The sequence below is a fragment of the Leuciscus leuciscus genome, assembly GCF_965113295.1.
Source record: "Leuciscus leuciscus genome assembly, chromosome: 16".
NCBI classification, from domain to species: Eukaryota; Metazoa; Chordata; class Actinopteri; order Cypriniformes; family Leuciscidae; genus Leuciscus; species Leuciscus leuciscus.
In genome coordinates this window covers 24,169,503-24,197,466 of record NC_138740.1, presented here as the reverse complement: position 1 = coordinate 24,197,466, position 27,964 = coordinate 24,169,503, and the positions used below count along the sequence as shown (strand labels likewise).

Genomic DNA, 27,964 nt, shown 5'->3' with positions numbered 1-27,964 from the left:
GGACTTTCACCGTTCCGCTAATGAGGCATCTATGTATCTATGGACGCGACAGTCTGCTCAGGTCCGGTTCTCGCGATATTCCTCGAGGTTTCCGGTGTTGTGAATGTGTCTGGAAAAGATGGCGGTCAGCATCCGAGGCCGTCCTATCCGAAGTATACGGATGCGAGGTGAGATTAAGCAGACTCTGCTCGGCCGCTTGACAGATGCTTCAGGATAATATGATGCAGTCTTCTTCAGCTACACTTGCCCCAAGCGTCCTTTCTCAATGTCTTATTTTGTCTTACATAAACAGGTCGGAATGACAGTGGGGAGGAAAATGTACCGCTCGATCTCACAAGGGGTAAGTCAGATGAACCTTGTGAACTCCCCACCTAGACAGCATTTCTGGGCATCATTGGCTTGTTTGGAATGTCAGCATCCCGCGTCCCAAACCCGCCTATGATGCCCAAAAATGCTTGCGGCACTAGGTTTTGAGACACAGCCTTAAACTAAGACAACAGCATCACACACATCAATTTCCAATGCATGCTCTTTTATATTGGTATTAAATACATAAATACAGAGAAAAACAGATGGTGTTAGAGGTTTCTAATGTTTTTATTATTATATAAAGAATGCATGAATTGTGAATATCACGCATCTCTTATTCATGTCCCAACATTGCAGGGCTGTAGGGTCCAAAGACTGTAGAGAGCAAAACACAGTGCTGCAGAAAGCATGCAAAACTCACTTTGTTCATAATTTTTTTTAAATAAATAATACGTAAGCTGACGTCAGATATATTGCAATAATTATAACAATGGGAATGCTTCTAAAGCATTTATTACTCTCTAAGTTAATGTTAATATCAACATGAGTTAATGTTAATATCAACATGTATTAATGCATTATTAAAATCAAAAGTTGTGTCTGTTAATATCATTTAATGGACTTGAGATAACATGCGCTAACAACAAGGAAAAGTTATATTTTTATTAATTAACATTAAAAAAAAGATGAAATCAATATTCTAACAAATGTTTTGCTGTTAGTTAATGCATAACTATTTTTTAACTAAATGGATCTTGTTGTAAATTCTTTTAATGTATTCATTCTGGTGAAGTAATTCAGAAGTAATTCTGATCTTGATAGATCAGGCTGCTTCTGGTTTCTCACCGTACAGCTCAATAGACAAATCAAAATCTTGCCACAGCTTGATGTACATAGGCTATTGTTTTTTATTTATTTCTTGTGCACGTAATATCTTAGTTTTTATTTAGTAATAAGATTATTATGGGTCTGTTTTATACGGTATGCCTCTTTCAAAGTATCATTGTTTGGGTTCAATTTTGAATGGACAAAATGTATATATGTTGTGAAGGGTATTACTAAATATACCAATCTAACTTTGGTATTGCTTGGTATTTGAGTGTTTCTGTGGGGGAAAGTAGCTCATTAGCTGTTTCTGCTGATGATTGTGTGCTGTCTTTGCTGATAGGTTTACCCTGAGGCTGTTTTTCCCATATGACCTCTGTGTGGAAGGCCTTTTCGGGATGAAGCCCCGCTTCCGGGGATAAGTTGTTATTGCTATGCTGGCTAGATTATTTTATTTTTTACTTGCCCCCAAAAAAGTTGCCTCAGTTTCTGAGCTGAATCGAACCGTATTAATCCAGTAATCGTATTCCAGCAACACTGCACTGTCTGTTGGTTTCCATCATGAATTCCCATTGACATTCACTACAGTTGACAAGTTTGGTGTCGATTATTTTGTTGGTTTTGAAGTAGTCTCTTATGCTCTCTTCAGGGCTGCATTTATTTGATCATATTTAATTTTTTTGTCTGTTTTTGTCAGCAGCCTTTACTACAATTTCAGTGCTGCTTAATATTTTTCCAGGGTTCTTTGATTAATATAAAGTCCTCAATTCAAAACAGAGTTAATTTATTTGAAATGGAAATCTTTTTGTAACTTATGTCTTTACTGTCACTTTTGATCAATTGAGTGCCTCCTTGCTGAATTAGAAGGTGGTGTACCTGTATTTGGACAAGACCTGATCTTCACTGTTTTTGGCAACAGGGAGCGTCTCTGTGGTCGGCGGTTTTGTTTCGGTACAGATGACTGAACAGATATCCTGTGTGACTGATGGGGGAAATAAGTAAAGTGCTGTGTTATTAGTGCCTTTGAGTGTCCGTATTTTATGTAAGATGGTTTTACACAAAATAAAAGATTTATTTTTATTTTTTTATTTATTATACTACTTAACTATAGGTCTATAGGTTCTATAGTTCTCTTTCTCTGACCTTTACCTTGACTGTTCCCTGCTGGTGGAATGATCTGCCTAACTCAACCAGAGCTGCTGAGTCCGTGGCCATTTTCAAGAAACGTACATGTACTTTTTAAAAAATAAATAGATATAGAATAGATGAGAAAGTGTTAGTATTAATTTGGCAACACTTGATCCATTAATACTAACACTTTCTCTTCTATTCTATATCTATTTATAAAAATAAAAAAAAGTACATGTACTGTGTTACATTAAACTGAGAAGGGTCATCATAGTACTTGCATATTGTTGTCCTACTGTAAGTTTAACTGCTTCTATTGTTCTATAAGTCGCTTTGGATAAAAGCGTCTGCTAAATGAATAAATGTAATGTAAATGTAAACTAATATGAGAGAAAATCAACCACTAGAGAAAAGACTACTTTCTCGTTTTTCTTTTTCTTTTCTTTTTTTTCTGTTGGGCATAGTTTAGAGTTTGGTGGGAAAAAAAATATTAAGAGTGAGACTGAAATATTTGAATCCTCACAGACTTACTCTGAATTGGTCAGTCTTCTTTTTAGATATTCCTGTGACAAATTGATCAAAACCTGTTATTATATTAGCTACATAGTTTGTTCTATCTACACTAGAACTGCAGTTTGGTGGACATTTCACTGGATCTTGATGAATGTTAAAAGACCTTAAAAAATTAAGCAGAGGGTGTTATTTATGAGAAGCTGTTCATTTGTGAGATGCTTGTATTGTAACGTGCTTGTCTGGTTATTGTTTGAATCTTATATGCTTTTGTGTGCTTTCTCTAATGTTACTATACTGTGTTTGATTCATTTCCAAAAACATCAATAGTGGAAATGGTGTGGATTACTTTGATCTTGCTGTTCCAGGCAGAGCGTAATGTCTCTGTTCCCATCTCTGTCTTCCTGATGACCTGACAACTCACAGCTCTTGTCATCTTTTTCTTCTAGACCCTTCTGAGAACATGCGAGAGATCCTCCAGAATGTGGCCAAACAGCAGGGAGTCTCGAATATGCGCAAACTTGGCCACCTGAACAACTTCATCAAGGTTTGTCATCTCAAAAGTGGATCAGGGAATTTCAGTGGAACAGGGAATGCTGGGATAAAAGTCACAATGAATTCAAAATGAAATCAGAATTTTTTTGCAGGGTTTATTTTATATGATTTATTCATATTCTCGTCATGACAAATGCCTCGACGGAGGGTGGGACTAAATATTTTCCACAAATGACTGCAAACTGACATTCAGACCTGCCTCCATTTAGTTAGCAATTTCCTACGATCCAATCAATTCCCGAAGGATGAAATCCAGTCCCGTTTTCTCATTGTAGAAGCCGTTTCACAATAGGGAAGAGAACTTTCATTTCATGCCGACTTTAACTGCCTAAACCCCAACTTATCAGACAGTTTTCTCTCTCTGATACTGCAGGACATGCATTGTAGGGAGATGAAAACTACTTATGACGGGTTTTAAGGTTTAGTTCACTATCATTAAAGGGATAGTTCACTCAAAATGAAAATTCTGTCTCATTTAGTCACCCTCATGTCGTTCCTAACATGTATGACTTTCCTCTTTAGAACATAAAGAAGATATTTTGAAGAATGCTGGTGACTTAAAAGTTTCAAATCGAATCAACTTTTTGGAAAACTAGTTGAAAATCTATCCCTAATGCATGGCAGCCTCTCCAATCTGGTACATCTGTTTAGTATTACAACACAGGAGTCCTGCATGTGAAAACTTACCGGTGTTTGGTGAAATGGAGTAAACAGAGTACTTTATGGCTTCCGCCAGTCGAGGCCTGAGGGCTTTTCTGCCCCACACTTACAGGATCTGGCCAAAAATAAAAGAATCCGAGCAGACCTGAGCAATTGACCAAATCTCAGATGCTCTCAAAGCCTCATATTACTGCAGTGCTGTATCTGGATCAGTTTTGCATTTGAACATAAACAGGGGAAGGGCAACAGCACAAACATGATCTTTTCCTGATCTTTCAGATCTTTCATATTCTGATGCTTGCCAGCTGCACAGAACCAGTACAAGACTGAAGGTGTGAGGTGCTTGCCAGTCTAATAATGGGCTTAAGAAGAGACCGTAACACTTTTGATGGCTCTGTGGCATAACTATTACTGTTATATGTCATGTGGTTTTTCCATCCCATGACTGTAGAATTTGTTATTTCGTTTCTAATTGAACTGTGATAGGCGGCAAACACTGTTTTTTTCCCCACATATTTGGTAACATTTACAGGAAATCTCTGATAAGACTGATTCAGTTCATGAATTATCAGTTCATTGGTAGCATTGTAGTAATTCAGCAGGTGATCATGAGCTCCTCCAGTCTGACAGGTTTTATCACGTCAATAATGCTATCAGTTGTATAAATCACCTGCGGATGAAAAAAAAACATACCCTCCAACTGTTTGAGCATAAGCTTGTTTTTGCTCTGTGGGAAAAACCCTGCAGTGTTCCAACAATTATTTGCATACTTGAGGACAAGTAGAGTCATCATTGTCTCTATTTGTTGCCAAGCATAATAATAAGTGCTGGTTTGTGTCTCCAATACAGCTGCTCTGCAATGTCGGGCACTCCGAGGAAAAGTTTGGTTTTACCTTTGAAGAAATTATCATATGGTGAGTCATAGAGGTGGGGTGTTGATCTGATCTGAGTGGGGTTTTTTCCAGTTATTTTATTTAAATTATAATTTAAAAAACAACTACAATTTAAAGGTTTTTTTTTAAAGAAATTAATATTTTTATTCAGCAAAGATGCAATTGATCAAAAGTGACATTAAAGATATTTATAATGTTACAAAAGATTTCTAAATAAATGCTGTTCTTTTGAACTTTAAAAAAAGTGTATCAGTTTCCACGAAAATATTTTGCAGCACAACGGTTTTTTTTTTACATTGATAATAATAACTTTACACCTAAAAATCTATTCAAATAGAAAATAGTTATTTTAATTGGAATCCAATTTCAGAATATTACTGTTTAAACTAATAAATGCAGGCTTGATGAGCATGAGACCTCTTTCAAAAAAAATTTTTTTTTTAAAGGGGACTCCCCCACCAGTCCACAGGGGTGTGTGTCCTGGCACCGTGACTGGTAGTGCATAAAATCAACCATATTTATTTTCTTAATAAACGTTCCTGTGCATGGTTAATCAGAGGATGCTAGATTTGTTTTTGTAACGTTTCATTTAAATGAAATGACTTTTTCCTCCTCTGTAATAACACATGTGAGTCACCACGTCTGCCTCAGCAGAATATTAAATATATAAATTATCATTTCTCAGTGAATGATATGTTTTACTCTGAAATATGTGACATTACTCCAGTTTAAATGCAGGCTCAATGTGGTCTCTTCTGTTTCTTTGACAGCCTCAGGTTGGCTCTGCTCAATGAGGCTAAGGAGGTGCGGGCAGCTGGCTTGCGTTCTCTCCGCTACCTCATCAGAGACAGTAATATCCTTCAGAAAGTACTGCGTCTCCAGGTGGATTACTTGATTGCCAGGTCTGTATGACGTGTTTTCATAACACTGTGCGCAGGCCGGTCATTTGAACGGTTTAGTTCAAGTCTGAGCTAGGGATTGTGGGATAAGGGCTAACTGTTTCCATCAAAAACAAGACTTGATGCTAATGTATGGTGAATTGTGGATCATCTCTTGTTAGTTTCTTATTCTGTGTGTGTGTGTGAGAGAGAGGAGTTCATGTGAAGAGCTAGTCACATCCGGTTAAGGTAATTTTGAAGCGTTGTGTGCTGTTTCCTCTGTATCCCACTGTAGGTGTATTACTGAGCCTTTAGGTTCGGCTCTCGCTCTGTCCTGTCTGAACATCCAGCATGTCAGATCTTCAGTAGGAAAAGGATGTGATTAGGGTTTGAGGTGCATTTTACTGTTGACTGGTTAGTGTAATGTTGACCTTTTAACCTGCAGGTGCATTGACATCCAGCAGAGTAACGAGGTGGAACGCACACAAGCTCTCAGATTGGTGAGAAAGGTGAGATCTGAACACTAAATGTCATCAGGAATGTTTCCATAATGGAAAATGGAAAGCCGCCCCCCTTTCTTTTCTTTTCTTTTTTTATACTGATTTGATATTTGATTTGCAATCTGAATTTTATATTGAACCTATTTAAATCAAAACCTTCTGAATCAGAATAGTTGAATTATGTTCCACTCAAACAAAAATTATCCAAATTATGTTCTCACAATGTACACTCGCCCATTTGTTTTACGCCGTTCAGTGTGTTGTTTTTGTCATTGTCATTGATGGAAGTATCTGTGTTTTACAACGATTTTCCAGATGATCACTGTGAACGCCCTGCTCTTCCCAAGCTCAGTCGCAAACTCTCTCATTGCCGTGGGCAATGATGGACCGCAGGAGCGGGACCGTATGGTTCGGGCCTGCATCGCCATTATCTGTGAACTTGGTGGGTTCATACACTGATTAGAGAACATTCTGTAATGTATCAATCTGTGAACGCAGATGTTGACCTCACGCATGTCCATGTTTGTGTGTGCAGCACTGGAGAACCCTGAGATTGTGGCCAAAAGAGGCGGTCTCAGCACCATCCTGAAGAATGTAATCGACTGTCAGCTCAGTCGAATCAATGAGGCTCTGATCACCACCATCCTGCACCTGCTCAATCACCCACATACACGGCAATACGTTCGCTCTGATGTGGAGCTAGAGGTATCCAACTGTCTTCAACAATCAACCCATCAGAAACATAATTTAATTTTTTTATATAATTGTTTTAATTACTATTCATTTATTACTAATAATTAAATAATATTATTATTACTGTTATATTTTCTTATTCCTTTAGTCTGGTTAATTTGTCTTTATCTTTACGGATAATATGATTATATGTATGTTCTAAATTATGTAAAACCTTTCAAAAGTTGTTCAGTAAAGCTTTATTTACTTTTTTCAGCAAATCCTGGCACCTTACACAGACTTTCACTACAGACACAATCCAGACACGGCAGAGAGTCAACTAAAGTGAGTGTGCTGTTTTAAGGTCTTCCTTAAAGAAGAATTTCCCATTGGAGAGGCAAGCATGCAACTTGTATTGGCTGCATGTATAGATGTGTGGTATTTCTCTCTACAGAGAAGACAGGGAGGCTCGATTTCTGGCCAGTAAGATGTCAATTGTTGCTTCGCTTCGCTCTTGGTCAGGTAAACATATCTCAATATCTTTCATAGAATATGTTAAATATACAATTAGTTATTGCCAGGGTCCCATTTTTCACATTGTCTATGCTGCCGTTAGTTTAATTAAGAACTATTGAAAATAAATTAATGCACTTCTCATGGGCCCAGTTTTCAAACAATACTTTATTAAGGTTATTTGTGCAACAATGCATATCTTAGAATGATGCATCAAAAAAAGATTACCAAAGAAGCCAGCTTATGAGTACATGAATATTGTAATACATCATGCATCTTTTAAATGGAATTTCCTCATGAGTGCACCTCATTGCAGTAGGAGTTTGTTTATTGCTGCTTAGACTGAACCTGTTGTTTTGTCCCACTGCACCTCCAGGCATCATTAATCTCTGCAAGTCAGGCAACTCTGGAATCCAGTCTCTCATTGGTCTGCTGTGTATACCAAATATGGAAGTGAGGGTATGACAAAGGATATAATTATAAAGCTTGCAGTACACATTTACGGTTGCAGTACTTGCAGTACACATTTACGGTCGCAGTACTTGCAGTACACAAACAAACAGCCATTTCCTTTTATTTCAAAAGCTACAACACTAAATATGGTGCATAATATGTGTTTTTAATATATAAGTGCAAGTAAAGAACACTGTTGGTAGAAATTTTCCACACATTTTGCTGAAACTTGATAGTCACACAAAGGCTTATTTAGTGTTCTGAGAATTGTATGCATAAAAAATTATGAGATTAAAAAATAAGATTATTTCATACGATTTATCACAATTAAATATTTTGATGCCCTATATTATAATAATCAAATTACTGGTATTTATTATAACAAAAATAATAATAATAAGCCCTATATGTTATACAATGAGTTGTACACATTTACCTAAGACTCATTATGAGGTACTTTATCACTCTCTTCTCAGCGAGGTCTGCTGGAAGTGATGTATGATATATTCAGACTCCCTGTTCCCGTGGTGACACAAGATTTTCTAGAAGCTCTTCTCAGTGTGGGTGAGTGCTACCGCTGTCTGCTCGCACTGATTAACATATTCATTTCCAGACATCAACCACATCTGAAGTCAACTCACATTGACAGAAACAATCTCCTGTGTCCCCTCTTCAGACCCCAGTAGGTTTCAGGACAGCTGGAGACTGTCAGATGGCTTTGTAGCATCAGAAGCAAAAATAATACTTCCACATAGGGCACGCTCCAGGTAAGAGCATTTGCTGGGCTTAACTAACCCTGAAACTGAGCTAACTAATGAAGCCTCATAGCTTTGTATGCATGCAACTTGTCACGTGTCTTGACACGTGTTTGTGTTCTTTGTGTCCACCCAGACCTGATTTAATGGATAACTATCTTGCCTTGCTACTTTCTGCTTTCATCCACTGTGGACTTCTAGAGGTAATATTGCATTTGAAAAGGCCCCATCTTTGTGAACGTTCTTGAAGAAAAGAGGCTTTTAAAGCAGTAGTCCATTTTATCAGTCGTTATTTATTCACCCTAGTGTCTTAACTTAGTTTCTGACATGTAACACAAAAGGAGATATTTTGAACATTGTTCATGCTGCTCTTTTCCATGCAATACAAACATATTAACAATACAAGCATATATAACCAGAGACTGTCAAGCTCCAAAAAGGACTAAACAAAAACCCCTGAAAGTAGTCCATGTTGCACTTGTTGCAAGGCTTCTGAAGTCATAATGTTTGTTTGTTTTTTTTCTTCCAGGGCCTGGTTGAAGTGATCACTAGCAGTGATGATAGCATTTCAGTGCGTGCAACCATCCTCTTAGGAGAACTCCTGCATATGGTATTACTGAAATGAATGAAAGTAACACCAAATACAGCTTAATCTTGTACTATACCGCAAATGACATTAAGTGATCTTCATTTTATTTTCAGGCAAACACCATTCTCCCTCACTCTCATAGTCACCACCTGCACTGCCTGCCCACACTTATGAACATGGCTGCTTCTTTTGACATTCCTCAGGAGAAAAGACTGTGAGTTAGCTGTCTTGCCCTTCATAGCCGACAGCACAAATAGTACAGTGTCAGTGTTACGTGATTATTATTTCTGTGGTTTGATGGGGTTGTTTTTGGTTGTTTCTTAGGCGGGCCAGTGCTGCGATCAATTACTTGAAGCGCTTTCATGAGAAGAAGAAACGAGGCCCCAAACCCAATAGTCTTTACTTGGACCAAATTATTCGCAAATCACTAGCTGCTCATTGCGGTCGGGACCAGCACCTCAGGCCCCAGAGAGACATTTTTGTCATTAAGGTATGTGCTGGTGAAAGCATTTCTTGGAAATCTTTAGCTTTGGGTGTGATCTGCATATTTGTTGTGTTCTTTAGGACACGGAGGAGGCCTTGATGATGAATCTCAGAGACAGTCAGATACTTAATCATAAACAGAATTTGGAATGGAATTGGGTCCTGATCAGTACCATACTCAAGGTATGAGATTTTGGATTAACTTATGTTTGTTTTTTTTAAACAGACAAATGGCTTGACGAGAGCCATTTTCTTCCTCTTGTTGATTTAAATTGGTGGGGCATATTAAAGGTCTCATCCTCCTTTTTTAAATTTTTTTTTTTAATATTATATATATTATGATTAGATCATAGCCATGAACCACAATTTGTGATTTTAAATGTTCATGATCATTCAAAAGTTTGGGGTTGATAAGATTTTGTAAAATGTTCTTGAAAGAAGTCTCCCAGGTGCAGTTATTTCTATCAAAAATACAGTAATATTGTAAAACATTATTACAATTTAAAATAACCGTTTTGTATTTTAATATATTTTAAAATGTAATTTATTCCTGTGATGGCAAAGATGAATTTCAGCAGTCATTACTCCAGTGTCACATGGTCCTTCAGAAATCATTCTAAAATGCTGATTTGTGCCCAATGATTTTTTTTTTTTAATGAATATAAAGCACAGCATTTATTCGAAAAAGAATTTTCAAACCTTTGAGTGGTAGTGTATTATATTTTGTCAACTTGGCAAAAAGCATCACTCACGTTTTCTTAATGAAATGTAAAAATGCAGTGTGGTATCTCTTCTAATTTGTTTCTAATCATTGCTGCAGTGGCCAAATGTCAACCTTCGAAACAACAAAGATGAACAGATGCACAAGTAAGCAGAGTTTGGTTTACTAATCTTTGAAATCTTTCTTAATACTTTTTCGTCCACCATTCATTTCTGTAAATCCTACATTTTCTTACTCAGGTTTGTGCGAAGGCTGCTGTTCTTCTACAAGCCTAGCAGCAAGCTGTATGCTAGCCTGGAGCTGGACCACAGCAAGGCCAGGCAATTAACGGTGGTGGGCTGTCAGTTCATCGAGTTCCTGCTGGAGTCAGATGAAGTGAGAAAAAAAAAAGTTATCAAAGAATTAAGCCTATTATCACCCATTATTTACTCACTATCAAGTTGTTCTAAACCTATATAACTTTCTTCCTTCTAATTTCTCCTTTTGTGTTTCACAGAAGAAAAAATTATATGATAGATGACAGAATTTTGAGCTATTCCTTTAACTTAACATTAATTTTCCACATTGGTGTTTTCTCAGGATGGGCAGGGGTATCTTGAGGACCTGGTGAAGGACATTGTGCAGTGGCTGTCCTCATCCTCTGGGCTGAAACCAGATCGTAGTCTGCAGAGCAACGGCCTCCTCACCACAGTCAGCCAGCACTACTTCCTCTTCCTCGGCACGCTCTCAGCCCACCCGCAGGGTGTTAAGATGCTTGAGAAGTGCAGTGTCTTCCAATGGTTAGCCTAGGACTTATCAGAAACGATTTATAGCAAACTAGGGATATACAATATATAGGTATCTGCCAATATTACCCTTTTTGAAATAAAATTCTTATTTCTTTGTTTTGACAGCCTGCTGACCTTGTGCTCCCTGAAGAACCAGGACCATCTTCTGAAGCTGATCATTTCCACACTGGACTACAGCCGGGATGGTTTAGCTCGAGTCATCCTCTCAAAGATCCTCACTGCTGCCACTGACGTAAGAAACAGACCTACTACTCTTTGAGCCTTTGAGTGTGTTTGTCTTAGTGCCATACATTTCAACCCAGCTCTTAGCAAAGCATGCTGGTAAAAGCATTCCCCTATGGATCAGTAATATAATTCTTCAATGTTTTGGCACAGAACTGCAGGCTGTACGCCACCAAGCATCTGCGGGTGTTACTCCGAGCTAACGTAGAGTTCTTCAGCAACTGGGGTATTGAACTGCTGGTGACTCAGCTACATGACCGCAACAAGGCCATCTCGGTGGAGGCTTTGGACATACTGGATGAGGCCTGTGAGGATAAGGTGAACTCAATTAACCCATAAGGGAGGATGTTACATTTACATTGAGGAGTTCAACTTGGCAGAAAGTTGTGTTTAGCTGAGGCTGATCTAGGTAAAATGATCAAACGTGGATTGTTGGAGACACTTGTGTGATTTGATTGTCGGTGTAGCTTTGCTCTAGAAATCTGTCATGAATATCTGTAAACAACCAGCATAAGTTCTGTGCCAGAATATCAATGATGGACAGTTATATCATGGCTTGTGAATACATGACTATTTTCATGACTGCTGTTTTCTTATGATCATGTCGTCTTAGGCAAACCTACATGCTCTGATTCAGATGAAGCCAGCACTAACTCACCTGGGAGACAAGGGTGTGCTGTTGCTGCTACGGTAAAGCTCAAAATATTCCCTGTATAACTACACTATATAACCCAGAGGTCTGACTTTAAATGTGCACTACATTGTTGTACCACATAAAAGATGTACACCTAAATTAGTAGTATTAGAAAAAACACATGATTCTTCAGAAATCATCATTGTCTTCAGTAATCAGTATCTCAAATATAGCATCTTTGACCAAACACAAAGAGATTGTTAAGAAATTCCGAAAAATAGCATTGGTCAATGCATTATTTATTGTATTGTTCCACTTTAATCTTTTGAAGCACATTGTGTCTAAATATTTATGTTTAATTGGCTTACAGTAATATTGAAAAGGGTCTATTTTGCATAACAAACTAACTGCTTCTTTTCATCTGATGATGTGGCATCCATTTCCAGGTTCTTGTCCATTCCAAAAGGGTTCTCCTATCTAAATGAGAGGGGATATGTCACTAAACAGCTGGAAAAGTGGCAGAAGGTACTGTATCTTTACCATTGTTCTGCACTTTTAAAAGTGTGTTGGATTGTTAGATACACCCAAAAAAATGTATTCTACACATGTTATTTATTATTTGTCCATAGATTTATAGTGTACTTGAATTAGAATAAAGTATCCAAACTCAAGCTTACTTTAACCATTCTGTCAAATTACTTTTGTTCCCCTGAAGGAATACAACCTCAAGTATGTGGACCTCATAGAGGAACAGCTAAATGAAGCACTCACTACTTACCGTAAACCAGTGGATGGGGATAACTACGTGCGACGGAGCAACCAAAGGTTTTCCTAGGAACTTTATCCTTTTCAATTTATCAGTAGTTCATGATTTAAAAGGATGTAATCCATAACTGCGTCAGCCTCTAAAATATTTTTCTTACAGGTTACAAAGACCAAATGTTTTTCTTCCTGTGCATTTGTATGGGCAACTTGTACATGATAAGACAGGCTGTCATTTGCTGGAAGCTCAGGTATGTTTTTATTTATTTATTTTTTTATGATTTATTCCAGGCCCTGATGGTGACTGACACATTTCTTCATATAATGCCTTTTCTCTCTCCGACAGAATGTAGTTTCAGATCTGAGCTACACAGTGCGCTGCCCAGCTCTGGACAAATGGGAGGGGATCAAACAGCTTAAAGCTGCTCTTTGGGCCCTGGTGAGCTGCTGTGTGTGTATGTGTGGTCCTGGTAAACCCTACACAACGTAGGGACCAAATGTAAAAAATAAATGTATAATGTACAAAAATCATTACGTCTATGGAAAGTCCCCATAAAGCATAGAAACCCAACGTGTGTGTGTGTGAGAGAGAGAGAGGTTTTGGTATTTGTCTTGTGAGAATAAGACATGTTGAAGCTTGTTTTCACTACTATCTTTGTGGTAATAATTTTCAGTGGCATTAGTAATATTATTTAAAGTCTACACTCACTCTGTTTACTTCCAGGGAAACATTGGCACGTCTAACTGGGGACTGAACCTCTTACAGGAAGAGAATGTGATTCCAGATATCGTCGCTCTTGCCCATGACTGTGAGGTTCTGTCTATTAGGGGGTATGTATTCTTGATTACTGGATATATCTGGCTGCATATTGCCAATAATGGCAAAATTAAGAAATGGCATTAAAGTCAGATGCACAATTTTGGATTTAGGTGGGGTGTGCATCTGATCTGAAATTGCAGTGTCTTCCAAAAAAGCTCAAAACAAATGGCATTCAGTTTAGCTCCAAGTTCCGAAAATGTATGAAGCTTTCGTTTTGCGACTATTTGGGTCTGTAATCAATTGCTTGGGAAAAACAAAACAATAAACAAGTGGAGGAAAAGATGTCTGACATTATAATGAAAACATATTAAATAGCCAATGTTTCTTTTTTAGAATTATGCATTTTTCATTGTATGTGTGGTTCCTGTTATCAGAAGTGAAATGTACAAAATTAGACACTGGAATTGCAACAGTCACTTGTTGCTCACTTGTGATTATGCAATAAAGTGAAGCTATTGCACAGCTTACCCATCTGGGTGAGTAGACATAAGGTAACCGAAAGTTAACAGTGGACCCTTCCAGATACTTCCATAGTTTCAAAATGACTTTCTTAGAAACCATCACAAGAGGTGTTTTTTTGTGGTGGTGGGGTGACTTTGTCATTGTCATTCTTCCTCCCCTACTATTTGGCAATCTTGCATTATGTTGTTCTTACACACACGCTAGTCTTTTTGTTTCTTTTTTGCCTTACTCTCACAATCTTTGCTTCTTTTTTTTTTTTCTCTCAGGACGTGTCTTTATGTTCTGGGACTCATTTCTAAAACTAAGCAGGGCTGTGAGCTGCTCAAACTGCATGGTTGGGATGCAGTCAGGCACAATCGCAGACAACTTTGGCCTGTGGTGCCGGATGAGGTGGAGCAGCACCAGAACCTACAGCAGCAGCAACAACAACAGCAACCCCTCATCCACCTGTCTTCAGCGCCCAGCACCCTTAGCCTGAACTCTGAGTCCACCAGTTCTAGACACAACAGCGAGAGTGACTCCACTCAGCCTAGTGAGTGCTGCACCCATCCACTCATCCATGACTAATATCTTTAGTGCAACACTGTGGTTTAACCACATTTCAGATGGGCTCCATATCTGCTTATTTCAAGCATGTTTATCTCATATTTATCATTAGTGTTAGCTTAGAATCCACCTGGATTATGTTGTCGGAAAGGTGTCTTTAGACGTGATTTAGATTTTAGATTTTTATTCACTATTTCAACTATATTAATAGATTAAGTTAGTTTAATGTAGCAAAACAGTATTGCACATAACACACATGGTGCTTTCCTAGAACCACTAATGCTTTGTAATCATTTGTGTCACAAAATTGCTTCTTCTTTCCTGTTCTTGCCTTAAGAGCAAAGTTGTGTCATTTCATTCACATGCATGATTTAATTTTGACTATGACTTTGTCTGCTTTTTGCTGAATTTGATTGGAAACCTGGTACAGATTGACTGCTCGTGATGTGATTTTTATAAAAAAATTTATAAATAATTTTTTGAATGTTGGAGTGATTTACTTCAAATTGTTAGAAATATCTTTAAAGATATTCCCAGACTTGTAGGCGTCAACAAATTAGAACTCTTCTCAAATGCACTTTCTTATCTTAATATGCCAGATTGAGCTATAAAAGCAATCTTTTTCTACTTAATGGAATGGTTGGGCCTGCCTTTATACACAGAGGTGCTCCAAATACATCTTAGTAAGGCTTATAAAACCACAAATCATTATCTACCCTCTACCCTCTAGACTGGGTTTAGATGACTATGCTCAGTCAGTAATTCTGACTCACATAGAAACTGGTAAAGGGAGTTTCTAACCACACACTGTACGTGTGCACACACTGAGAAAATGTATTCAGTGGTTCCTTTTAAAAACATCTAAAAGTAAAATTGCCTAAATTACTTACTTTTCAGGCATGTACATCCTGGATGATGATAAGTTGGAAAGCTCTGAGCTTTCAGAGGACCAGCCACTGTACTTCAGGCCCAAACTCCTAAAGGACCGCAGCCCCTTCACCATATTGGCCTCCAGCCGACTTGTCCGTAACCGTTTCCTCATTTCCCTCTCCGGAAAGAAAGTCCGCAGTACCAGTGACCCCAAAGGCACTGGCAGCAGCAGTAAACTCCATGGCGAGACCACGCTAGGAGGCCTCAGGAGGATACGCACAGTCACGGAGCCCTCTATATTCTCTCCAGGTCAGGGAGATGTTTTCAGTCCTGTATTTACCGACGGACAGCTGCCGAAAAGCCCAAGCATTAGTCTGGAGACCTCTTTTGTGGGCAGCAAAACTTCGGACATTCAGGGCAGTACATCTAGTATTGGGGAGCCGGAGGTACGTCAGAACAGAACTGCAGAACGGAGCTCAGGGGTTGGAGATGCCCACCGAGAGCAGACCAGTCGGGAAAGGCTGGCTGGTGATGGCTCAACCTCTGGGGGCGGGTCTCAGTTTAAAAGCCGTAGCCAGAGTTTTAACACGGACACGACCACCAGCGGCATCAGCTCCATGAGTTCCAGCCCATCCCGAGAGACTGTGGGTGGCGTGGACTCTTCCACCATTGACACGGACTGCGTTAGCCTCAATACGGTCATTAGCACTCAAACTATCAAAACACTTAACTCTCTCACGCCCCAGTCCAACCACCTGCCCCTATCCAAATCAAACTCAGTACTGCTGATGCCCCCGGGTTCTTCTCATACTTTACCCCGCAGGGCTCAGTCTCTTAAATCGCCCTCTGTCACGACCATCTCAAGCCTGACTGACTGTAGCTTCATGTACACCAGCCCTCGGGATGCACTAGGCTACGCTACCCTCAAACGATTGCAGCAACAGCGCATCCATCCCTCCCTTTCTCATAGCGAGGCGCTCTCCTCGCCTGCCAAAGACGTGCTCTTCGCTGATGCCATCACCATGAAAACTGGCAGCCTGGACTCCAGACTCACACCACGCAGGTAAAGCAGATGGACCCTGAGATGTTGCCAAACTTTTCCCCTTTTCTGTCATTACGTCACCTTTCTTTTACTGTTTCTTTCACTTACAGTTTTAGACTTTACACCACTTATGTCACACAACATTCACAGAATTCATCCACAGACGTTATCGTCCTGCTCCAAAGTTTCTAGGTGTGATGACTCGAAAATTTCTCAGAGAAATCATTAGGACTAAAGACATTACAGCAGAAGTCATTTTTTTAGACTTCTTTTATATTGTTCCTTTTTGTGATGCGGCTGTGAAGGATATCAGCCTGATAGGATCATAATGTTATCAATTCTAGAAATATCTGTGTTAATCAGACAAAAAATGAGCACTAGAATTCCCCATTAATGTTGTTGTGTTACCATCCATGTAATAGGGAAACGGCACCCCCAAAAGCCCATTTAAAATCACTGCTCCCCTCTGGAAATAATGTGATCTGTTTCTGATGGTCCCTCTCAGGTTTACTAAAAAGCGCTTCAGATGTCTGGGCCAAGGTTCGAGCAAGCCCCATCGCAGATCACTGCTTCCACGGTGCGTGGACCATCCCCAGCGCTAACGTTCCTCTTTTTCTGTTTGAGCGTCCACTTTTAAGCCTGGTTTATACTCTCCGCACGCCACAAATTATATCATCGTGGAGTTTGCCAAAGTTGGTTTTGACTTCGCTAGAACCCATTTCGTGTCACGTTGTGCATGCCATTTTTTGTAACTTGAGCGAACAGTGCACGTAGCACGTATTCATCAATGAACAATTTCAAGCCAACATTTGCTGGAAAAATGTAGAAAGAACTTATAACATCACATGCTATTTCTACATTACTAAAGGAGTATATATGGAAGTATGGAAGCATTTAAAAGAATATTGTTGATGCATTTACATGAATTCCCTACACTACTTAAAATTTTTTACATTTTATTTATTATTTAGTGATGTGTTAAATATACCATAGACATATTTGTACTATTGGATGCTGATTCCAATAATAACCAAAACCTTTTTATATGTTTTTATTATTCAGTCCCATTAGAACATTAAAATTGGTATTGCAAGAAATAAAAAAACGTATATAAATTGCAAAACTGCTATATGTTCCTTAACATGTTTTTAGAGCTTTTATGCAAAAATGATGTTACTTAAAGGAAGCTTATATATTTTATATCTTTAAAATGAAAAATATGAAATGATATACGTTTCAACATTCCTTCTAAAACAATCTTTAAATCTTTCCAAGAAATGTTTTACAAAGACAAAACCTAGATTGAAGTTTGACAATATGATCTGACGTTGTTCAGCCAAACTTCTAATACTACGCTACTTTTTTTGATGGTTTAGAGGATTTTTTCTCCAATATGCTCCCTGTCGTTTCAGTGACCGTGTTGACTATAAACCCCTCTGAAGTGCGCATGCAGTCAGTGGACGATTGCGGTGCAAGGCAAAAGTATAAACAAGGCTTTACAATACAAAAACCTAGCCTTTTTGGCTCCTTTTTCATCGTACTTTGCCCCCTTTTTTCCATTTCACATTAGCACTCCCACAGCCCATACCTTAACCTGATTCTCTTCAACCATGACTCCTCAGTCCTTGAAATGACCTTCCTACAGTAGGACACATTAAACTCTCTTCATTCCCCATTGATTGTAGTTCTAAAAAGACTTTCTAACCTATGTCTCCATTGTCGCAGAATTCCCTCAAGTAGTTTGCTGATGTGAACCGACTAATCGGTCAGACCGATTCCCACACTAGCCGCATTCCCGCATTTGTTCCAAGAAGCATGTAGAAGTTTTTGACCTACAGTACTTGCATGATGCAGCTAATGACAAACAGTTGCTCACTTTCTGAAACGTGAATACACTTCACCAACCTGTTCCCACAAAACCTACCTGTTCCCACAAACCTACCAATCATCTGCTAGCAAGACTGCGTTATTGCAGAATCAGTACAAGTAGTTTCCAAAATGTCCAAACCTCCTTTCTTACCTTTCTCTCTGCCAATGTTGCGCTTCTTTCAAACGCCTCTCTCTCATTTCTTCCCATCTGTATGAGTACAGGTTTCTCAAGGCTCTGAGTTTTGCATCCCTGGATAAAGAGGATCTTCTGAGCCCTATCAGTCAGACCTCCCTGCAGCGCTCCTCCTCAGTGCGCTCCATGGTGTCCAGTGCCACATATGGCAACTCCGATGACTACATTGGCCTTGCTCTGCCAATGGACATCAACAGCATGTTCCAGGTCACTTACTACTCTATGATCCTGTTTACACCTGGTACTAAAATCAATCTCTGGTTATCCGATCCCAGTTTTTTCTACTGGGGAAAATTGCTGTTTACACATGCCTATTAAATATGTCTTGGTCGAATTGTCTCAAAGTGAAGTCTGCAAGTTCAAGCGTATGGCCACGTACTTTGACCACGTGCAAAAGGTGTCCACTTGGAACAGGATCATCCGAGAAGGATGTTACTATTCAAAAATGCCTTTTAAACTCGTATCTGAAACTTGCTTTCCTTGTTTTTGGTTGCTACCTAGATTAAAGACATACCATACTTCCAAAAGAGGACGAGTCCACCATCAGAGGACCGATCAGCAAAGTTCTTCTTGGGAGATGCAGATGGTAAAGACAAGAATGGTTGTGTTGTTTAATCAGCTCCTTATTAGTCTGCATGCTAGTCCCATAGCATTAGTGCTTCACTATTCTTTCAGCTACTTAATGCTATTCTTTTCTCAGGTTCCAGCGAAGGATCCAGGCACTCTGTTCTGCGGTCTCAGCTTAGTATCACAGAGCTGATTGCAGTGAGCCGTGCAGACCAGCATCAGCTGCTGGGTGCAGAGGAGACTGGCCTGCAGGAGCACAATGAGGAGAACTGCCTTTACTGTGCAGGGCTATGTGTGCTTGGCTGCAATTCAAACACTCCCGCACAAAGCCGCACAGGTAAGCTGCAGGTTTTGTTATGTTCCTGTTCCTGTAGTTTATCCAAATGAATATAGGAAATAGACAACCTCATTTTGGTACCTCACTAACCCACATATAGGTGTGTATACGGGTGACCAGATGTGATTTTACGAGACACGTCCCATTATTCATTGTAATCTTGGTCGTCTGATTACCATATATTAGTCCATTTTTTATTATTATGGCTTCCTCATGTTCTTATACACCCTCAACCCTGTTTTAGACTATCCCGATGCTCCATTCACGGAATGGTGCAACCAGTCCATACACAACCTGGAAGTCATGCCTCAGTCAAAGTTCTCAGGAGTGTCTGGCTGCAGCGACGCTGTCTCTCAGGGCTCTGGTGGAAGCACACGCAGCACAGAGCTTGTTCTTGGTGAGAAATTCTTGCAAGAGTCAGATGAGAAATTCAATCTTAAAGGGGTCATGGACTGGATTATTTTATAATGTTTCCTGGGGTGCCCTTATAATGTTAGTATGATTTTAACATCAAAAATTTTCATAATTTATAAATAAAAGGCATTTTTGCAAGCCTGATTTTAGCCTCTGATTTGAACGCTTTGTTTTAAGGGGCGTGTCTGCTGTGAGACTTCAGTGTAAACGCCCACTGCTGTAATTGGCTGTCATGTTTGCATATGAAATAGCTAGTATTACATGTGGAACTCTCTCTAAAACTTTTACTATGTTTTTACTATTACAGCTATCGAGATTAAGGAATCGTGAAAAGTATTGATCATAAAGATCTATTCCATCACATGAAAGGTTGCAGTGATGAGCATTGAGCAGATTACAGATAGTCTGTTGATCGCGTATGAAAAGATCTTATCATTGCAACGCAATTTCGACACTCTCACGAATGCTTTCACCAGAGGTGTAAAGTCCAGGGGTCAGAAAGTAAAAGTTCTGCCATATATTTATTCCACACATGAACTCAGCCAGCTGATTTCACTAATTAGTTCTATCTCCTGGCTGAAAAACGGTGCTAATTAGCAAATCCAGGTGATTGGAACCATAGCTACTGAGGACGACTTTTACTTTCTGAACCTGGACTTTACACCTCTGGCTTTCACCAAATAACAATGCAAACACAATGTAAATACAGTAAGAGCTTCGTTGTACTGTACATTGTAACAGCGTCATGATTTTGTGATGATTGATTTCAACGAGTTTTGGCAAGTGTCCAGATAAACTTGCGCTTTTTGATTGACAGCTTGGGCAATTGGAAAGGGAGCGTTCTTTGATCGCTTTCTTTATATAATTTAATCACAGTTTAAATAAGATTATTTTCATCCTACTAAGAGAAACAACGTGAAGTTGATTGTTTACATCCTACTAAGAGAAACAACGTGAAGTTGATTGTTTAGTCACTGGACAAACAGTATTGAGCGATATTTTGAGCGATAATCTATCTGAACTTGAATAATTACATCAGAAATCACTGATCAGGCATTAGAATAAACATGACTACTTACATGTTTGTGGCGTTGCTTGCAGATCCAGATCGTAAAAGTCTGTTTGCAAAGCCTGCGCCGAAATTTACCAAATAATCCACGGTGAAATACACCGAATACAAACAAATAATGCACTGCTGAGACATTCACATTGTTGGGGAAAAAAACCCCACTATCCTAGCATTAGGATATTTTGGATGGTAATGGTATTGATCCTGTATCGATCTTTTCTCGTTCTCATGTCACTTTTCACTAACGCTCCAGTGGGCGGGGCCAAAGCTGCCCTGTGACGTCACAAGTCTCCACTTTTTAGATCCTGTCGTTTGCTGCAGGGTCCTGCACGGGTCCGATTTTGTAAATCCGCACCGCCCGTACCCGCAGTGCTTCAAACCGCATCCGACCCGTTATCCGTCAACAGCACTAATTAAAATCCGCACCCGACCCGACCCGCTTAAAGGGATAGTTCACTTTGAAATTAAATTTTGGTATGTTTTAGCTTACCTCAAGGGCATCCAAGATGTAGGTGTCTTTTTTTCCGCAGTAGTTTCAATTTTGATATTTTTAGGTCAAACCGTTCTTGTCTGTCAGTCATATAATGCAGGTCTATGGTCACTGTCTCAAAGAGCAAGCACAGAGTCCAAATTAAAACAATTCCCCATCGTTCAAATTAAACAATTCCCCATCGTAAGTACACATTGATGGCCCAAGACACGAAACGAGCGGTTTGTGTGAGAAAACGAACAGTATTTATATCGTTTTTACCTCTTGTACACAGCCACGTCCAAGTGATCTGAGGGCGCGGGCGGGTATAGATATATACACTAGACGTCGCCTTGGCTACGGTTTCGTTCCAATGAACTCCCGTTGCCAAGGCGACTTCTATTGTATATATCTATATTTGGACGACGGGGAATTGTTTTAATTTGGACTCTGTGCATGCTCTTTGAGTTGGTGACCATCGACCTGCATTATATGACTGACAGACAAGAACGGTTTGACCTAAAAATATCAAAATTGAAACTACTGCGGAAAAAAAGACACCTACATCTTGGATGCCCTTGAGGTAAGCTAAAACATACCAAAATTTAATTTCAAAGTGAACTATCCCTTCAAAATAGAACCGACACCCAACCCGCACCCGAAATAAAATCAGTTTAGCCAATCACATTATAGACACAATTACAAAAATGTTTATTGCCAGGTCATACAGAAGTTACAACGACAATTAACACAAGGACAACTTCAGTCGAAGCTGTCAAAAGGCCAGTACATGAAGAACATGGCTAACGTTACCACAAAACTGATTACTACAACACTATATCTGCCACGCAATTTCGTCTAGCCTACATCTGACAATTTTGGGTTCAAACACGCCCTGCACACCACACATACTGAACAGTGTTAAATTCTAAAAATACTGTTCGACAGAACTGCTTGGTTTGTTACCACAGTTATCTGCGTGCTTCCTCGGCGACGAAGTTCCACATTTGCGGCTATCCAACACGAAAATGCATGCAGCAAAGCCTTTCACAATATTGTTTTCTTCAGATAACTCCAAATTTCTCCCACACACTGGACTTGATTTTTGATGACGTATTGTCGACAACTTTACAATCTCCACTAGCTAATCTTTTCTTCAACTCCTCAAACCTCTTCTTCAACCCAACCCGCACCCGTATCCGACACAGTTGGATATTTTTCACCTGTTTGAGCAAAATTTGCGGGTCACCCGTCAGGTACCCGCAGGTACCCGAACCCGTGCAGGACTCTAGTTTGCTGGCCTTGGTTTCAATAAAAGCAGTTTTTGGAATAACAAGAAAGTTTTGAGTTTTGAAACTTACAGGGTATTTTTTATAGTATAACGAACTCTTAACTGTCAAAGGATAAAGGAACATTTGAATTCTCAGTCTATGACCCCTTTTAGCGTTTTATATTGGACATGTTGAGTTTATTTTTTTGCCTGTGCATGCTGTATTTCTACCAGGGGTGAAAAACATTCCAGAGGATGCTCCAGCCTGCCGTGTTCTTCTGAGGAAGGAGGTGCTTCGGCTTGTCATCAACCTGAGCTCTTCAGTGGGGACTAAAGGGAATGAAACTGGACTCCTCACGTAAGGAGACAATTCATCCACAAGGATTTCAGTTTAACAAATGCTTTCCTGATTAATTTCCCAACAAAGGTTGCTGTAACTGTTTGGCTGAACATTATTTGATTTGATTGTTTTCATGAGGCAATGTGAAGTTTAATCTTTCTTGGGGAAAATGGAGAGAAAAGTACAGCTTAGTAGAGACAGGATTTTTTTTTTTTTTCTGTTCTCGGTCTAATGAACTTGTTTACCTTGCAGAATCAAGGAAAAGTTTCCATATGCGTTTGATGACATCTGCCTGTATTCTGAAGTTTCTTACTTGCTGGGTCATTGCATGTTCAGACTGGCTTCACGACGCTTCATTCAGGAACTCTTCCAAGATGTTCAGTTCATTCCGGTAATAATGGAACTTTTGTCTCAATAGCCCATAAAGACCTAACAGGATTGTTTTTCTGGACTGTTTTTAACAATCTAGATTGCACAAGTAAAGTGGAACCTAGATATTCTTTCTGTAATAATGATATTTTATTGGTGATTTTCATTTACAAATTGTCTTTCAATCAAAGCTGAAGTGCCAGTAGTGTAAACGGAATTGCTTTTTTTCAGTACTATTTTTACTAAGCATTCATGTAACCTTTTTTATTTGTAGATGTACGAGGAGGCCGAGAGCATTCTGGCAATGCCCAAGAAGTCTACCACAGTAGATCTTCCATCAGAACCGTGATCCTCTAGCCGTTTTTTCAGCCAATTCTCTTCCCCAAGCAGGAAGCTGTCAATCCATTTCCTTGGCCAGACCATGCGCTTCAGATTAATACGCAATAACAGATTAGGGCTATGGCACAGACATGGGTGGATTGAGAGAGTCACCCGGGATGTTTCCACAGAGAGCAAAGGCGGTACGTTAAGAGAACAAACTCTTTTTATCTGAACAAATACACTACACAGATGCTCTGTAGACATCTTAATTGGATGTTGTAACCAAAAAAATCCTTGTGACTGACAGTTATATTGAACGGAAAGTGAAACTGAGTCAATGCAAATTGTATTTCAAACACAAGCGAGCAAAATCATTCAAGACTCTTTAGAAAGTTTATTAACTTCCCTCAATTCCATTCAGTAAATATTGTCCTTTTTTAAGGGCCAATGCGTCTGATTGCACGTACAAAACATTTTTTCCCTGAGCGGATCCCTCAACACTACAACATTCCGGCTGTTTTTCTTTGGAATCCTCTGTTATTAATTCTGGTTGTTTAAAGAATATGAAGAAGTGGCTTTTGCACCTAGCAAACACTCTGCTTTAGTCTTGGTGTGATTTGCTATGTAAGACAATCATCATTAAGTAATAATAATGAGCAACTGCCAGTGTACCCTTTTGTACCTGACTCATGAAAGAGTCATTTGTGCTTATTTGAATCAATTCTTAGAACATAGAAATCCCTGAGTAAATGTATGTAACATGTATTTGATGGTGTTGTTACACAATAATGCAGGAGTGACTATTGTATTATTGTGTAACTTTGTTAACTGACCTCTGTAACGTCATCCAAAAAAATTTAAATTTTAAACCAGTAAGATATTTATTTATTTATTTACTTATTTATTGTTTGGTCCAAGCTGTTTCTCGGTCCTTTTCACGCCATTTTAGCGCATTAGCCAGGAAAAAACTCTCTGTATATTAATTATGTCTGACAGTCAATGTAAATGTAGACGATGGGCTCAAAAGAGGAAGTTAAAGTGCATTTCGCCACTGCTATTTTGAAATTTTACATTTCTCTATTTCAAGTTATTAGTGATTAGAAGTAACTTTCTGCAGAGAATTAATGAAACTAAGACTCGCCAAACATACAATATTTGTTATGAAAAAATACTTTGGTACTTGATTCTCTCATTGGGATTGCTATTAACGCTTTTTAACCTGAATGTTGTCAGGATATTTTAAACAGGTTAAACATATAAGAAATGATTGATGCTGATCTTCAATCCACTGAGAATAAAACATTTGACATGTTCTGCTCAAATTCAACTGTTCGACACCCATAAAATACTATGCTTTTTTATCATCAATATTTATAACAGCAATTCTTAGTTTTGTGCATTGCCTTTTTGGTTTAATGAGGTAACAAAATGTCTTTAGGGTTTGGATGCATCTAGTTTAATATTGCATAAAAAACATGACCACAAATGGTTAGATCCCCATTTGTTAGTATAAATTTGTATAAATGCAATGTGCCTGTTAATTCTATATGCACAATTGACTTATTGAAGATAGGACGATCAATTCATTCTCTTGGCTGGGCCTTCTTTTTTTTTTTCTTTTTTTTTGGCAGCTTGAATTATTTTGCCTTAATTGTATTATCTTTAACCTATTATAATTAATGAATTTGCCCTTTTTCTTTTTATATTTATTATAGAAACTAATAAATCTGCCTTTTTCTGCCTTGGATTTTAAATTGAGCATCAGGTTTCAACATCCATTATTTTTTGTATTGTGAAAACTAATGAGTCTGATATGACCAACAATACTAGTAATTGTTACAGCATTTCCTTTTAGGCTTCTTGAGAAAACCTTTAAGTGCATGAGCAATCTAATCCTACCATTGAGTGGTACATGATGCTGTTTAAGCTAAATAATCGGTCTTATACTATAGCTGGACATTAGACAATAATTAAATCACTGATAAAAAAATGCTTTTTGAACAAAAAACATCTGGAATTTGCCCCTAATATATTCCGAACTGTTCTCCGAAAAATTATTTCAGCAAAGTCATTAGTATCAGAATGTGTGGTGAAAATATACAGATTCCTTGTGGGTCTTTTTCCACTGTTAAATTGTGTTTTGTTATTTTCTCGTGACCGGAAGCCAGTGTTAAATTGTTTTTTAAAGAATTTTGAATTGGTAATGTACTGGTGTTTATAAAACCTTTGAAATAATAACAAAAGCGCCAGTTATTGCAAAGATGATAATTGTATTTGTGGAACAAGTTTTTCAAGTATTTTAAAGGGGTTGTTTTGTCCATCACTATTAATGCATATATTTGAAGTGTACAAATTGTTCATTGTACAACTAAAACTAATTGCACCTTTCAGTGATATTTTCTTTTTCTTTTCTTTTTTAAGTGCACTCATGATTTTGCAGAGCACTGTATGAAATTTAAGCACCATTTAATAATGCAATTGCAGAGACTGATGCAAGAAGTGTTATTTATATTTTTTCCTGAAGGGAAAAACATCTAAAACTGTTGTACATATTTACAATATTTCTGTAATTATGAGCTATAATTTAATGTGTTTTGGGGGGCATTAGCTATTGGCCTTGAAAATCTAATGGAAGGGATGCATCGTGATCAAATAAACCTCGATTTTCTTGACTACGTGTTTCATTCATGTTGCTTTGTGTTCCTCTGAGGTTTTTATCATCACATGCAGAATTCCAAAGAAAAGTTTCTGCTGCTTTCCATAGAACAGCCCGTCATTGTATCTCTCTTGGCCGTTTTTACTTTCATCTACGATGAATTGTATTCTCTTTTAACCCCTATGTAAACCCATGCTTACAATGTGAAATGGGTAGTTTAATTCACATTACTACAGTACTTAGTTTATCTGGTGGTGATACTCTCATTGGAAGTAGGCGTACTGTACGAAGGAAAATATCGATTTTAGAGTCTAAAATCTTCGGGATGGAACTAGGGAATCGTTTTAAGGTGCATTAAGGGTTAATAAACTTGTTATTCTTGATTCCTTCAAATGACGCTTACAACTTCCAACACTCTTACACTGAGAGAGATCCTCCCACCTTATGTTCTCACAGTTCTGCTCATGTTACTCCGGTGTGAACTACGAGTGAACTTTATTGCTCTCTATAACTCGGCTTTAAGTTTTCCAGTTTTGCTTTCGGATGAAAATAATATAAGGAAAACCGAAGCTGATTCTTCTGCCTAGTGAGGTTAGGTGAGTGTTTATGCTCTTTATTCTTTGAACTGCTCATGAAGAGGCTTACTGTGTAACCATAATCAACGCTCCTATAATTGAGTTAATTATATTAATTATAAGTTTGCCATGTTAACTAGTTGAATGTGTTTTACGGCGTAGGCTACTTGATTATTAGTGAAACGGTTCAGACGAAGGGATGAGAAGTGAGCACGCGCGGTTTGTCTTTGCCTCACTCATTCGATTAACGTTAGTTCTTTTTTGTTTGTTTGATGTAGGCTATATATTCTTCAGCCCATTGGATCTTTACCATATTCAGCTCAAATATTCATAAAATAAATTATTTGTAATAATTAATGACACATGGTCCTGACCTAACTTCCAAGTCGAGTCATGAGTCAACTGATTTAACAACTCTCACCAGAGTGCAAAAAATATTTTTAGATATTTTGTTTTAAGATATGGTGTCTGAAATCCTCCAAATGAAAGTAAAAATATATAAAGGAAAGTAAAAATATATAAATAGTTATACAATACAATTGATCGAAATTTTTTTTTTTTATCAACATATGAAATGATCTTTCATTTTTGTGTGCATTAATTTAATCCAAATGGGTGACATTTGCTTGTTGTATCTCTTCAAAATTAAACTTTATTTTTTTTAAATCTTTTTTCAACACTGAATCTAATACTACACATACTGTAGCCTACTTTATTATTCAAAATGTGTATTGGTCAATCTCAGGCAAACTTTATTTAATTTATTACAAGGTTTCTAAGCAGAAGATGGACGCATGTTTTCTCAGTCCTGTTAAATACCACTATTTAGGCAAGGTGTATTTTAATATAAAAAACAAAGAATTTTTTTTATTTTTAAAGGAGACAGAAGCCTCAAGTTTATCACTTTTTTAAATAACTTAATTTA

The 27,964-nt window shown here is 38.3% G+C and overlaps 1 protein-coding gene across 2 annotated transcripts; it reads left to right on the top strand.

Moving 5' to 3' along the window:
- Positions 1 to 37: 37 nt before the first annotated feature.
- On the top strand, positions 38 to 26,480 carry rictorb (RPTOR independent companion of MTOR, complex 2b). Of its 2 annotated transcripts, XM_082140650.1 has the most exons (39): positions 38 to 167; positions 293 to 340; positions 3,222 to 3,319; positions 4,837 to 4,901; positions 5,651 to 5,782; positions 6,204 to 6,267; positions 6,574 to 6,700; positions 6,794 to 6,963; positions 7,208 to 7,275; positions 7,385 to 7,452; positions 7,820 to 7,902; positions 8,373 to 8,460; positions 8,573 to 8,663; positions 8,788 to 8,854; positions 9,181 to 9,261; positions 9,354 to 9,454; positions 9,565 to 9,730; positions 9,805 to 9,906; positions 10,544 to 10,590; positions 10,684 to 10,819; positions 11,024 to 11,223; positions 11,338 to 11,464; positions 11,608 to 11,772; positions 12,068 to 12,144; positions 12,535 to 12,613; positions 12,804 to 12,913; positions 13,014 to 13,101; positions 13,197 to 13,289; positions 13,575 to 13,681; positions 14,399 to 14,664; positions 15,576 to 16,611; positions 17,096 to 17,167; positions 18,682 to 18,859; positions 19,154 to 19,238; positions 19,353 to 19,556; positions 19,801 to 19,953; positions 23,013 to 23,136; positions 23,371 to 23,509; positions 23,762 to 26,480. In XM_082140650.1, exons 1-39 carry the CDS (start codon positions 104 to 106, stop codon positions 23,834 to 23,836), a joined length of 5,244 nt encoding a protein of 1,747 aa, XP_081996776.1. In that variant the 5' UTR covers positions 38 to 103; the 3' UTR covers positions 23,837 to 26,480. The 2 variants fall into 2 exon arrangements, with proteins under 2 accessions (XP_081996776.1, XP_081996777.1); XM_082140651.1 differs by lacking the exon at positions 17,096 to 17,167 and having other exon boundaries at positions 39 to 167.
- The last annotated feature ends 1,484 nt before the right edge of the window (positions 26,481 to 27,964 follow it).